The sequence below is a fragment of the Vipera ursinii genome, assembly GCF_947247035.1.
Source record: "Vipera ursinii genome assembly, chromosome: 1".
Taxonomy (NCBI): domain Eukaryota; kingdom Metazoa; phylum Chordata; class Lepidosauria; order Squamata; family Viperidae; genus Vipera; species Vipera ursinii.
The window spans coordinates 109,051,264-109,066,098 of record NC_139512.1 but is presented as its reverse complement, the minus strand read 5'-3'; the positions used below and the strand labels follow the sequence as shown (position 1 = coordinate 109,066,098).

The window sequence follows — 14,835 nt, the reverse complement described above, 5'->3', positions numbered from 1 at the left end:
TTAGGCCACGGGTCGGCAACCCGCGGCTCCGGAGCCGCATGCGGCTCTTTGAGCCGTCTCCTGCGGCTCCCAGCCGCCCAGTGCGCGCGCACCTCTTCGAACGGGCAGTGGTGTGCGCGCACCTCTCCAAATGGAGAGTAGCACCACCCGTTCCGAGACGTGTGCGCGCACCTTTCCGAAGGGCGGAGGTGCGCGCGCACCTATCCAAGCCGCCGCCATCCCGTCCGGAGACCTGCCGCATTCGGCAAACATTGACTAACATGGCAGCTGTGCAAACGGGATGGCAGCGGTTTGGAGAGTGCGTGCGAACTCGCCAAACCGCCGCCATCCCGTCCGGAGACCTACCGCGTTCGTCAAACATTGTCGAACACGGCAGCTGTGCAAACGGGATGGCGGCGGTTTGGAGAGTGCGCGCGCACCTCTCCCAAGCCGCCGCCGTCCAGAGACCTGCCGACGTTTGGGGAGGTTTGAGGAGGTGCGCGCGTACCTATGGTCGTTCGGAGAGGTGCGCGCACACCTCTCGGAATGGGTAGCGGCGCCGCTTCTTGCGAAAGCTGCCGCGGCCTGTCTGCAAAGCTGCCACTTTCGGCAGCTTTGCAGACGGGCCGCGGCAGCTTTCCCAAGAAGCGGGGCCGCTGCCCGTTTGCACGGAGGTACGGAGACCTGCCGACGTTTGGGGAGGTGCGCGCGCACCTACAGTCGTTCAGAGAGGTGCGCGCGCACCTCTCGGAATGGGTAGCGGCGCCACCTCTTGCGAAAGCTGCTGCGGCCCGTCTGCAAAGCTGCCGCTTTCGGCAGCTTTGCAGATGGGCCGCAGCAGCTTTCCCAAGAAGCGGGGCCGCTGCCCGTTCGCGCGGAGGTACGGAGACCTGCCGACGTTTGGGGAGGTTGGGAGGTCCTAGTGGACAATCACTTAAATATGAGCCAGCAGTGTGCTAGAGCTACCAAAAAAGCCAACACAGTGCTAGGCTGCATTAACAGAGGGATAGAATCAAGATCACGTGAAGTACTAATACACTTTACAATGCCTTGGTAAGGTCACACCTGGAATATTGCATCCAGTTTTGGTCACCACGATGTAAAAAAGATGTCGAGACTCTAGAAAGAGTACAGAGAAGAGCAACAAAGATGATTGGGGGACTGGAGGCTAAAACATATAGGGAACGGTTGCTGGAATTGGGTATGTGTAGTTTAATGAAGAGAAGGGTGAGGGATGACATGATAGCAGTGTTCCAATATCTCAGGGGCTGCCACAAAGAAGAGGGAGTCAAGCTATTCTCCAAAACACCTGAAAGCAGGACAAGAAGCAACGGATGGAAACTAGTCAAGGAGAAGCAACCTAGAACTAAGGAAAAATTTCCTGACAGTTAGAACAATTAACCAGTGGAACAACCTGCCTCCAGAATTGGTGAATGCTCCAGCACTGGAAGTTTTTAAGAAGAGACTGGCCAGCCATTTGTCTGAAATGGCATAGGGTTTCCTGCCTGAGCAGGGGGTTGGACTAGATGACCTCCAAGGTCCCTTCCAAATAATAATGATAATAATGATAATAATGATAATAATGATAATAATGATAATAATAATAATAATAATAATAATAATAATAATAGTTGTTATTATTATTATTATTATTATTATTAACAACGTGTAGAAAGGAAAGACCCACACTGATAAATTAAAAATCTTTGTGGTCTGCAAAGGAATGCTGGTGGGCTAATCAATGATTTGGTGACTAGAGGAGCATCTACAGTGTTGGAGCTTGTGGTCATGGTAAGCCATGGAGGCACTAGGCAACATGACTTTCAGGGCAGTGGTGGTGATTTTATTACTTTAAAAAAAGAAGTCTGTGCTCTGTCCAAGGGTGCTTGGTAGGCTGCATGTACAGGCCTGGTCTAGAATTTATTTTGGAGCATTCAACTATCTAGAGCAGGCATGTCAAACTCATTTTGTTTGAGGCAACTTTTTATAAAAGAATTGCCATTAATTTTTTAATAAAATAATTTAAATCAATTTTTCACTTGATTTCAAATTAAATGAATGAGATTTTTTTTAGTAAAATTGCCAAATGCAATAAACTGGTTTTAGGTATATGTTACTGGAAGGAAAAAGCAATCCCTGTTGCGTTACTGATCCCAGAGAAACATTTGCATGTATGCAGGTATCCTTAGGGTGCCATGGTTATGGATAGAAATATTGGTTGCAAAGTTTGCATTTCTGGATGTAATACAGATATTTTGGACTTATTTTTCTTTCTTTGCATGTTTGATATTTTTAAAAAGGCGTATGCTACTGACTATGCTTATGCACATATTTAACATGATCACTGCTTGTCCAAAATTTTACTATACAGATAATACCCCCAGAAATTATTTTAGCCTTTTTAATAAATGTTGTTACTGATGTTAAGCTCACCAGGGAAAACATCATATATTGTTATGTATATACTAGGTTAATTATTTAAAGACTGAAGTGCAACATAACTAGATTCTAAATAATCTATTTTTCAAAACACACAACAGTTCAAACAGTAAAAGTAAAGTCCAAATTAAGAATATTTCATTCTTAAGAATTGTTTAGATTCAAAATAGCTGACTTTGTAATAATGCTGCTGGGGGGGGGGGGCGAAAGCCGTAATAAGCAGGCATATACATAGAATGAAGGCTATTGCTAAGCACATTGATTTGTGCTTAGATTGTAAGCCGCCCTGAGTCTTCGGAGAAGGGCGGGATATAAATGGGATTAAAAAAAAATAGTTTTCAAGAGTGTACAAAAATACTATTTTTTTAGAATCAGCTAAATTAGACATATTACATTGAGAAAAATGTTTCTCATTTCTTTCCTGTTACCTTTGATTTCATTGCAGAGATGTTAACATAAGAAATATATTTTGTTATCTAATTTTACCTTCCAAAAGACAGAAGCAGATGAAAAATGTGAGGTTCTTTCCTGTTGGCTTTTCTGAATTAGCTGTTTTATATTCTAAAAGTTTAGTTCCTAAAGAAGTAATCTTGTAAATAACGTCCTGAGCCAGCATGGCTCAGCTTGGAAACCTCTCCCTTTCCCCTCAGCATGGCTGGCTCAGGAATTCTAGGAGTTGAAGTCCACGAGTCATAAAAAAGAGCCAAGATTGCCTAGCCCTGCAATAAGCTTAGGAAAACCAATAAGGGAGCTGGCTTGTTGTTGTTGTTTTTTTTGCAAACAAAGGTGCCGGAACGCAGTTCTGAGCGTTCTATGAGAAAAAAAGCCCTGGGTTTAGGATTCAGACCATTTCAGGTTAGCAGCAGTCAAGAATTTCATTTCTACCAGTTCAAACTATATAAAACAGGGGTACCCAAACTCCCTTGGACTGCAAGGCGATCCAACCGGTCAGTCCTAGAGGAGATCAACCCTGACTGCTGTTTAGAAGGCCACATCCTGAAGCTAAAAACTCAAATACTTTGGCCACCAAATGAGAAGGAAGGACTCACTGGAGAAGAGCCTAATGCTGGGAAAGATTGAGGGCAAGAGAAGAAGGGGACGACAGAGAATGAGGTGGCTGGATGGAGTTACCGAAGCAGTAGGCGTGAGCTTAGATGGTCTCCAGAAGATGGTAGAGGACAGGAAGGCCTGGAGGAACATTGTCCATGGGGTCGCGATGGGTCGGACACGACTTCGCAACTAACAACAAACAAACCCAAACTTGGCACCTTAAAGTCTTGTGGACTTCAACTCCCAGAATTCCTCGGCCCTGATATAAAGCCGTCACTCCTCACCAGCAGACCCCGCTCGGGGAGTCGGAGAAGTCCCGCCCATGCAGCGCCGGTCTCGGCGTTTGAAAACTCGCGTTTCTATTGGCGGAACGCCTACGAAGCCTCGGCCAGCTACATGATGTGGGATTGGCTACTTTTTGCGCCCAACGGGAGAGCCGATTATTGCAGAGCAGGGAAGAACCTTACTTGATAGGCTCCGCCCTTTCTTTTTGGCTGTTGCCGTGATAGGGAGCGCGCGGTCTGAGGCCTGGCCTTTTGCGCGGACAACGCGGGGAAGTAAGTAGCGGCAGGCTGGAAGCCGGCGCCTCCGTGGCCGTGGGGTGTTCACAAGACGTGGGGGTCAGGCTTTGTTCCGCTGCGGGTCTATATCTACGGGAGAAAGGCCGAGAAACGTAGCCTGGGCCTGGATGGAGGAGGTGACATGGCGGCCATGTGCTTCTCGAATTAGCGTGAGGAACCGGATGGCTTAATCGCGGTGGTCTATGAAATAAAAAAAAAGATAAGACGCAGTAAAATCAAAGAATGTTTGGATTAAGCCACTGGGTTTATACTGTACTCGAAAATTGAATATTAAAAACGCGCTTTTCGAAAAATAAGTTAAAGCAAAATGCCTGTGGAATTCTAAAAAGTGGGAACAGTATCTAAAAGGGAGCTTGGATAAATCAGGAGCTATACTTTCTCCTGCGTGGGAGAGAGGCAGTCTTCCAAAAATACCTTGAGAAACAACCTCCAGTTTAAAAGCCAATCATCTCTTTACAGAGTTTAAACTGATTCAAATACGTTTTTCCCCCAGCTACTAGTTTTTAAATGTAGCCATTGTATTATCTTTAGCATAGTGATAGAAGACAATACAGATCAGTACTGCCTTTTCGAATCTTCCTTTGAACTTGCATTGCTCAGTTTTTATTTTATAGCTGGAAGATAGTGTCTAGCTAATCTAGTCTTTTTATTTTATTAATAAGCAGTGACTTTCCAAGTTCAATATTCTTTTAAATACCAGCTATATTATTCTTTAAGAATAAAAAGTGATAACATCAGAATTTACAAAATATATGCTGTACTTACAGGGACGTGGTGGCTCAGTGGGTTAGGACGCTAATCCTGAGTGCCACGTAACAGAGTGAGCGCCTGTTACTCGTCCCAGCTTCTGCCAACCTAGCAGTTCTAAAGCACGTAAAAATGCAAGTAGAAAAATAGGGACCACTACGATGGGAAGGTAACAGTGTTCCATGCGCCTTTGGCGTCTAGTCATGCCAGCCACATGACCACGGAGACATCCTCGGACAAGCGCTGGCTCTTTGGCTTTGAAACGGAGATGAGCACCGGCCCCTAGAGTTGGAAACAACTAGCACGCATGTGCGGGGGAACCTTTACCTTTATGGTGTACTTATTCTCCAGGATGTTGAATTTTACTGCTCAAAATTCCCCCCCCCCCAAAAAGCTTTAATTTTAAATTTCCATACCTAGAGGAGACTGAACTGGAAAGGTTAGCTTAGATCATTCACACTTCATGTGAAATGACTAGGGTTGGATTTTAGGTATAAATGGAATCACAGTTATGAGAGTAGTGTATATAGTCTTCAGGAAATTGAGACAGTATATAGTCCGTCCTAGATTTAAGAAATATACTGCTGTTCAAATACACAAATGTTTGCTTTTCTCTTCACAGAATGCGTTACGTTGCAGCTTACCTTCTTGCTGTCCTTGGTGGCAATGACTCTCCCAGCTCAAAAGATTTGAAGAAAATTCTTGATAGTGTAGGCATTGAGACAGATGATGAACGTGTGAATAAGGTGAGACTAGATACATAATATATGTATTATTATTGTTTGCTTTCCTGAGCCATCATTCAGAGACACATGAAACACCTATTTTATAAGTGTAATCTTCACAGTTATTAAGTGGGTGACATGAAGGTTTACAACATGTGTTCCTAGTTGTAATTAGGATGGCTTATTTTCTATAGAGACCCCTTGAGGTTTTGAAGCCATCACACTATAACTGACTTCCACTATTCAGAATTAGTTAGTGATTTGGAGTAATTGAGAGATTCTATGTGTGTTGTTGCAGTAGATCAGGCATGTCAAACTGCCGGCCCACGGGCCTGATGCATCATACTGAAACGTCGCCCACACCATTGCCGGCAATGGGGAAAAAGTCGCAATACATCATGCGACGTCACGAATTTGACATACTTGCAGTAGATTAAATAGTATCTTCCTGAGTCTTGGAATGAAATAGACTGGAATTGTAAAGCTTAGGTGGCCTATTCTGATCATGTGCTTGGATATAGGGTAGTTTTTAATGTTTATTGAGAAATAAAGTCCTTTGAGTTCAGTTAAAGCTACGAGGGCAATTCAGAAATAAACCTACATTTGGTTATCAATGACAGAGATACAGAACTTTAATTATACACATTAGAAAACTACAACATTACATTATTTTTTGACATAATCACCATTCAAATTGAGGCACTTGTCATAATGTCTTACAAGTTTGAAATTCCTTAGCAGTAGTTGCTCGGTGCCAAATCTGGGCTATGGGGGTGTGTGATCAAAAACATCCCAACGGAACTGCTTCAAAAGTTCTTAGGTGCGTCTAGGGGTGTGCGGGCGAGCATTATTGTGAACTAACACCACACTGGAAGTGGTGCCATAGAAAATCCTGCCAAAATGAAGATGCCAAAGGAGTACTGCTAATGCAGTTCATGGAGCGTGGTTCGACCATCAATTCAGAAGTCTGTGAAACATTACGGAAACACAAGCCATCCATAACAAGTGTCAGGGCATGCTGACTTCCGGTGTAGTGGTGATTCACGGTTATGCTCACCCGCACATCGCTAGATGCACCCAAGAACTTTTGAAGAAGTTCCATTGGGATGTTTTTGATTACGCCCTCCCATAGCCCAGATTTGTCACCAGGCATCTGCTAACTAAGAAATTTCAAACCTTGTAAGACATTATTGCAAGTGCCTCAATTTGAATGGCGATTATGTAGAAAAATGTAGTTTTCTAATGTGTATAATAAAAGTTCTGTGTCTGCGAGTGTCATTGATAAACAGAGGTTTATTTCCAAATTGCCCTTGTATTTCCAGGTAGATGAAATAGAATTGCATGCAATATGATAGCCCTGCTTAAATCAGTTGCACTCAAGTTACTCCTAATTAGCTGTTCATATTGCTTTCAGTAGCCTTAAATATGATTTTGTCTGAATCCAACATGTATTATATTAAGCTAGGTTTGATTCATTATAATTTATTGCAAAATCACTAGAAGGTTGAGCTGGCATAGAGGCGTAATGTGGTTTGATTGGCTTAGTTTACTGTGTTGAGGTAATTCTTATAAATTTATAAATCTGGCTTAGTGGCAGACTTTGTGAAATTGTGAAATATTTTCTATTTGAGCAGGAAAAGCTATAGAGGAATATGTGCAATATTGTTCCCGCAAAACAGCTTTTATTTGTTGAATTCTGTTAGGTTGAGGAAATTTTTCTCTCACACTATATTTCAGGTTAGAGCCTGTAAACTTTAAATGCCTTCTCCAAAGAGCAGTTCAAAGTGTAATAACTATCTCTGCATGAAACAAGATGGGGCTGGTTTTGTTACTTAGCACAGTGAAAACCTTCCTTTTCATAAAAGTGAAAAAAGTGGGACAGTTCATGAAAAAATTGCATCCTGTACAGAGCCAGTGATAGCTGGTTCTGCAATATCCTATAAGTCCCATAAGTTTATTTAAACCCTATTTAAAGTGAGGTGATTTAATTTTCCTCTAAGCCTTGTTATATCAAAAATACTTTAATTTCTGTTTCGAAATCTAAATAGCTTAGGTATTGTGCTTTCATATTACTAAAATGTGATCATTGGAATTAGTTAATTAATTTGCAGTATTCACCATCAGTGGAGACTCCAGAATCAAAACAGAGTAAAAGAATAAATAAATATAAAATATAATGTCCAATGTACGTATTATAACCAGTGTAATGGCCATCCACTATTACCCAAATTCAAAGGCACATTAGAATGGGATGGTGGTAAGTCTTACAGAATATGCTTGGAAGGATGCTGCCAAATGTGACCCAAGAGGGAGCTTGTTGCAGTGCATGGGAGCTATTACTAAAAAGTATTTTAAGGTTAAGTACAATTTCAATATTACATAATGCAACCAAGGGAGATGATAAGGTTATTGTGGCAGAGTGCAGCTACTCCCAGGTTGACACGCTAAAAACCAATTATTTTTTTAATATTTGTATTACTTTTTATAATACAGAACAAATGTCATGTAAACAATTTGCTCAAAGTTTTAATTAGTAAACAGCTGCAGATATTTATTCAATAATTGCTATTTATTTTTCCAGCTGATTATATCATGCTAAAAATAGATTTGCAAAAAAACACTTTGCTACCTTGATTTATAAGACAATGAAAGAAGCCATATTGATGTTACCCTGCTTCAAAGTGTTCAGGCTAAATTATTATTCTCCATTAAATTGGAACATTCAATTGAACACAGGTAGTCCTCGCTTAACAGCAGCCCTGTTTAGCAACCTTTTGAGGTTACAAGGGTGGTAAAAGGTAACTTTACGACCAGTACTTATATTTACAACCTTTGTAGCATCCCCACAAGTTTTACAGCTGGTGTTCAACAAGTAAAGTCAGTGGCAAAGTTGGCCCTAAGATGGCAAGTCATATGTCTCACTTAATGACCCACAAAGACCTGCATAGCAACCAAATGGGAAATGACATAACTCACGTGATGTTTTGTTTGGAGGCAGAGTTGTCAGTCCCAATTGTAGCTACTAAGCAAGTACTATGTATAATAGATTGCTCAGTCTCTTAAAAATTGCAGTATCAATTCAAATTTTTTAAAATTCCAGAAAAAACATTGCTTATAGTTTAAAAATTGTTTTTAAAAACTACGGTCTGTTTACATGTGTGCTGTAATATTTCCAGGGTAGGTTGTACCACTGATTTTTTTTCCTAGTTTCTCCCCCACCCCAGTTAATTCTGCTTATTGGATGTTGCCAAATTGCAAGCCAGAAGGCTCTTAAAACCTTTGGAAATATGTGCATTGTTTTGTATAGGATGTGATTTTTTAATTCATATATTGTACAATTTTTCTTATACTGTATATGCTGGTTTCGAGGCCTCTTGCTGATAAATGCTAATCTCTGAAGTAGTATTGAATTATTTAACTAAACTGTTACTAGGGAACGTAGTCTAGATGGCCAAGAGTAACATAAATACTGCTTGCTTTGGGGTAATGCAGAGAATGATAATATTTTAGATTCAAACAAACAAGATATAGTTCTACAGAAATACTTTTCATAGGAAATGTAGTAGATGGAACCAATGGCTTATTTTGAGTCAAATGTGAGTTATCGTCTTTTATGTTTATTGTGATGATATTTGTAATCTGCTTTATAGAGCTTAATATTGAGAATTTGCAGATTATTTATTCTGCAATTTGTGGAAATAGCTCAAGTGATTGTTCCCATCCTAATAGGAGACAGACACGGTTTTTTTTCAAGAGCACAGATGCAGCACCATGTTTATTATTACTATTAGATTTTTATCCCAACCTTTTAATATATATATAATGCAATAAACATACCTAATCCTTCTGCGTCCTATGTTCCCACAACAGCCCTGTGAGGTTGGTCAGGTTAAAAGAGAATGACTGGTCCAAAGTCAGCTTTTATTCCTAAGGCAGGCCTAGAACTCCATCTCCTGATTTCTAGGGTAGCACCATCACCAATACATCAAACTAGCTGCTTAGCTGTTAAATTAACTCCTTAATTTTATTTTCTACAGGTAATTAGTGAGTTAAATGGGAAAAATATTGAAGATGTCATTGCCCAAGGTGAGATGATTATGTTTCTATACTGTGTTTCTTAATGTTTTACTTTTCCAAAGACATCCCTGTAAAATAGGCTGGGATAAGAAATAGTGTTTGGCCTCAAATCATCCAATGAGTTTCCAGATCATTTGGAGAATCAAAAATTGGTCTCCACAGTACAGCTTGGGGCATATAGTGCAAAATACATTGATGGAAAATAATTTTAAAAATAAACTTAGTAGCCAAAGGTTTTTTAACTGGATTTGGCTTAAATATTTTTGCATGTACAGTGGTCCTCGACTTACAGCTACAACTGAGCCCAAACTTTGTTACTGTTGTGATTCAGAGTCAGCCTGTGGGTTCGGCAGTTGGGTCGGACGATTCAGAGGAGGAGGAGGAGGGGGGTGTTGGAGAGCTTGTTGAGGGTGTTGGAGAGCTTGCTGATGAGAGCCCTCAGCCAGGCCCCTCCCATCTGGTCATGATGCAGACTCAGCTGTGTGAGCCTGACAGCGTGGATGAAGATGACCCACAGCTGGCCCTGTTCAAGGACGCCCGATGCAGGAGGCAGTCAATCAGGAGTAAACAGAGGAAGGCAATGGGGCACCTTGGAAGGAGGCAGAGAGAAGCCACGCCCTGAACTGTTTAAAAGGGGAATGTGTGGGAGGGCTGGTTTGCTGAAGGCAACCGTTTGAATAGCTCCTGTTTCATGGTTCGTGTTTGCTCTCTTTATGTTTTTATGTTAATAAATTTGGCAGGCTTAGTTCCAGCCTCTTGCCTTCTTGTAAAAGGGGTTGTCCCTGCCCTTTCTGCAGGGCCGGTAGCAGGCTGGTACAGAACAGTTACTAAGCGAGAGAGTTAAGTGAGTTTTGTCCCATGTTACAACCGTTCTTGCTCCAATTTTTAAGTGAATCACTGCAGCTGCTAAGTTAGTAGCATGATTGTTAAGTGAATTGGGGTTCCCATTGACTTTTGCTTGTCGCAAGGTTGTAACAGGTGATCACATGACTGGGACACTGTAACCATCATAAATATGACTCAGTTGTCAGCCATCTCAGTTTTGATCATGTGACCATGGGGATGTTGCAGTGGTCAACAGTCATTTTTTTCACTGATGTAACTTTGAATGGTCACTAAATGAACTGTTGTAAGTGGAGGACTACCTGTATTTAAAGTGTAATTTGGCAGAGTGAATGACATCAAAAGGTGAATAGTTTATCAATCACTTTGTTAAGCTTTACCCCTAACGTCATTCATTTTCTCTGCCTGAGAATAGGGAATCAACATTCTCTTATGTTCTCTGTCATCAAGAAAAGTGATACATCTAATGCATATCTTCTCCGTTTGGGAAACCTGCAGACTGGACTGAGGGGAAAGGACAATGGGGGTAGAATCATTGATAAAATTAGCTGTTATTGATTGCATAAACATTGTGTCCTCCCTTGAGTGGAAAGAGAGTTGGGGAAATTAGATGATCCTGGTGTTACATTTGTAAAAATCATTTTGACTGATTATATTCTCTGATTTTCCCTTGAGAAAGAACAAGGTATAGATAAAATTAACATGAGGAAATCTTGCAACAGCACTAGCACAATTTCCTTGCATCTGCAATATTTAGGAGGAGTAGTGTAGTCCTTGGTTGGGATTCTGCAATCAAAATAGGCCCCAGAGCATCTTCAGTGCATGCATCTTGCAATGGGGGATTATTGCATTCTCTTTATGTATTATACATGAAATAGGTCCATCCTAATTCTCACAGGCTTATCTGTTACCTGATGGGCTTCGCTGGTGGACTACATTAATTTAGAGGAACTCTCTTAAAAACAGATACATGCTGTGATCTGTTCATATAGAGGATGTTCTCAACAAATTACTAGAAAAATTAACCTTTTGTTTTGAAAACTAAATTAATGGTTAATTAGTGGAATGCAAGTCAAAGGAAAGTTTTATTCATAACATTTATTCAGCATCCTCTGCTATACAAAGGCCTATGTTCTGTTGCCGGCTTCATCCTACTCTAGGCCTAATATCCTTCATCACATAAAAGATTTGAAGCTTTCAAAGCATCTACTTAATTACCCTTTCATCTGCTATTTCATTTTGTGAGGTGCCCTCTGTTACTGGCATTTTCTGTATGCTGTATATATTTAATTGTTTTAATAATATCTTTCTCATGTGCATTCTTTCTTTTATGCTGCTTTTTAAACATACCATGTTTTTCTCCCTGCCCCTTCTAGATAAATTTTGCTTTTTACAGCTACATCCCAACACTGTTTTCTCTGATTCCAGACTCTTGAAGCATGCTGTTTATTTCTGGTTTCTTTAGTTGTTTTTTTTCTTTTTACAGTTAAATGAAGCTAATCTCCCAGAAGCTTTCCTCACTAACCCTTATCCTTAAGTTCATCCATATTTGCTAAAAAAAACAAGTAGCAAAAATAAAATTAGACCCCAGTACTTTCTTCTGTGTCACCTGCAGCCTTCCAGCTGACTTATTTTGTCAAAGTTGCAGCTACTAGGGAAATTGCTTCTGCCTTGTAACCTAGTGTCTGCACATCCCTGAAAATGTGTTCTGCTAATTTGAAATGTCTGTACTTAATAATGAAATCTGTTCTTAGCTTGTCTTTATTGGTTGTTCAAAATATCTATTGAGGACAAAATCCCCATCCCATCTCTGGGGTCCCTTAGGTTTTCATGGTACTCTCCTTCACTTACTTATTTGAACATCTGATATCCCAAGTTTTTTTTAACTTCTCACTTAAATTAAAAGGATTTTGTTACTACATATACCCTATATTCAATACAGTATTCTTTGTTCAGCACAGTATTTTGACTCAAGTCTTCTATGCTCTAGTTGTCACTTTTTTATTTATTCAATTTTTATAGCTGCCCATCTCAATGACTCTGGTCAGCTTACAATTCAAAAAATATATAATTAAAGCAATAAAACTTTTTAAACACAATGAAAAAACATCCAAAATAAATTTTTACCTTCCCTATTCAGAATTCATATGCTTACTTTCTAAGCTCGGTTCTCAGGAAAACATCCTGGACTTAATGTTCTATGAAAAGCTGGCAAATCAGAGTCATCTGAATGTCATCTGATAATAGTGTATTTAGGTTTGTCTCTAGGAAGACTAATGCAACAAACTGTTAGAGCAATAAAAAGTTTTTTTCTCTATCTGTTCTGAGAAAGTACTTAACTATATCTAAATTATATTCTTTTTAGTAAAACATGTTTACTTTTGGGGCTTGAAAACATGGTACACTTTAGATATGCATTCCTAGAAATAGAGAACAGGCATTTTGCCCTTGCCATCATGCTTCTGAAAGCCAAAATCATCTCATTGCTCACAAGGGAAATACCGTATTTCCAACTTCCCTAGAACTATTGGCATTAATCTGTAGCAAATGTTTATATCTCAGTGGCCCATCCATCATGTTACTTATGCAGTTGCTTGGTACTCTTTGCCAGTTCTAAGCTTGGCCTTGTGTTGCTACTGCAAACGAATAAATCATAGCGAAAAACTTATCTACCACTGGTCTAGATCAAATAAGCCACAAGGATGCTGACTAACCTATCAGTTACAAAGTTCATAGCTCACTTTACATCATTGTCAGAAATAAGCTGAGGTAGCATGAAGGAGGGGAATATGGAATCAAGCTGAGGAAGGAGTGGTAGGAGTGCTGTAAATTTAATTGTTTTGCAGCTGATTGTCTTTGGATGTTAATTTCACTTTTGCCTGGCAAATTTTATATGCAATATGTCATCTTTCTGGTTTATTCTCCTCTAGGTAATAGCAAGCTTGCTAGCATGCCAGCTGGTGGGGCTGTAGCGGTTTCCTCTGGAGGGTCTGCTGCTCCAGCTGGAGGGCCTGCACCAGCTGCTGGTAAGTATAATTTATCATGAAAACAAATATTTTGGGTGGGCAAACTTCAAACTGAGCTTATCTTCTACAAATAAGTCCCTTGAAGTTTGCTATTTTTACTGAGCAATGAAACAGTTTACCTGTCCAGCCTATAAAACGCCCTTGTTGCATTTAAAGACAGACACGAATAGTTCTATGTAAAAAGCTGTTTTTAGGAATATGCTAATCTCTGAAAAATTGTTATAAGACAAAATATTTCAGCAGTTTAAGTTGTTCACTTCTAATTGTACATCATTTTGAAATTATAACGTAGATATCCAGCCATTTCTATTATTCTTTCATTGGTACATGATTGTAAAAAGCAGTTAAATTTATACACAGTACATTCTGTGCCTGAGCTTAATCCTGTTAGCAAATCCCATCTTCTGGCTTGGTACATTTGTTCTAAATCCTAATTATTGGTTATTCTTAATGTCTTACTTTGAAGGCAGCTTTACTTAGAATAAACCTATATCTTTGTAGCATTCAAAATTCTTGACTAATTGACTTTGTCTTTTCAGCAGAAGAAAAGAAAGAGGAAAAGAAAGAAGAGTCTGAAGAATCTGATGATGATATGGGTTTTGGATTATTTGACTAAAATTAAGAGTTAATCTGTAATAAATATTTTTCAGAGATTTTGCATTGTTTTGTTAATTTATAAGCTTGGTTAATAGTACTTCGAAAGTTGGACTTACCCAAAGAAAACAGAATGATGTTGTGTATTCATTATGATGCGTTTTGAATATTTTGTCACTTTTTAAAGGTTATGACCATTTTAAAACTTAAAATGCTTTCTAGTAGAAAATAAACCCTTCTCTTTGTTAAATTTATAACAAAATTACCTTGAGTTTATACATTACAAAACTACTGTACTGGTTTCCTGCATTAGCTCATCAGTTAATTGGGTTCTTTCGAAATTCAACCATAAACCATGGATTACGGTTACCGTGGCTGGTTTGACATAGTAACTAAGCTAGAACCAAGCTACATTATAGCTTGTGATTTTTGAGTTGGTATTTAATAGTCTGTCCGTGATAAAGTACTCCCTTACAGACTAGATCCTAGACTCTGCTGCCAGTTCCAAAATGCCATTATGTGACCATATGACAGAAGTTGGCATTGCTATTTCACCAGCTTGTTTTAATATTCTTAATACAAATAGAGGACTTGCTAACTTGAACAAAGTGAGAACTAATATAACATGACCTCACAGGATTGTTGTGGGGAAAATAGGAAGGAGTATTAGGTATTAGCTATTTGAGCCTAATGCTGGGAAAGGTTGAGGGCAAGAGAAGAAGGGGACGACAGAGAATGAGGTGGCTGGATGGAGTCACTGACGCAGTAGGCGTG

General features: G+C 39.8%; 2 protein-coding genes across 3 annotated transcripts in view; one reads left to right on the top strand and one right to left on the bottom strand.

The window, feature by feature from the left end:
* The window catches only part of PIDD1 (p53-induced death domain protein 1), a 39,916-nt gene extending 36,106 nt beyond the window's left edge, over positions 1–3,810 (bottom strand). The window contains exon 1 of the mRNA XM_083350649.1: positions 3,687–3,810. The gene's annotated coding sequence lies outside the window, so the exon portion shown is untranslated. The remainder of the gene's footprint in view (positions 1–3,686) is intronic.
* Positions 3,811–3,929: 119 nt separating this feature from the next.
* RPLP2 (ribosomal protein lateral stalk subunit P2) lies at positions 3,930–14,120 on the top strand. 2 transcript variants are annotated; one of them, XM_083379601.1, is made up of 5 exons: positions 3,930–4,025; positions 5,419–5,542; positions 9,559–9,607; positions 13,372–13,467; positions 14,010–14,120. In XM_083379601.1, exons 2-5 carry the CDS (start codon positions 5,420–5,422, stop codon positions 14,081–14,083), a joined length of 342 nt encoding a protein of 113 aa, XP_083235727.1. In that variant the 5' UTR covers positions 3,930–4,025; position 5,419; the 3' UTR covers positions 14,084–14,120. The 2 variants fall into 2 exon arrangements, with proteins under 2 accessions (XP_083235727.1, XP_083235726.1); XM_083379600.1 differs by having other exon boundaries at positions 14,007–14,120.
* Positions 14,121–14,835: the final 715 nt, after the last annotated feature.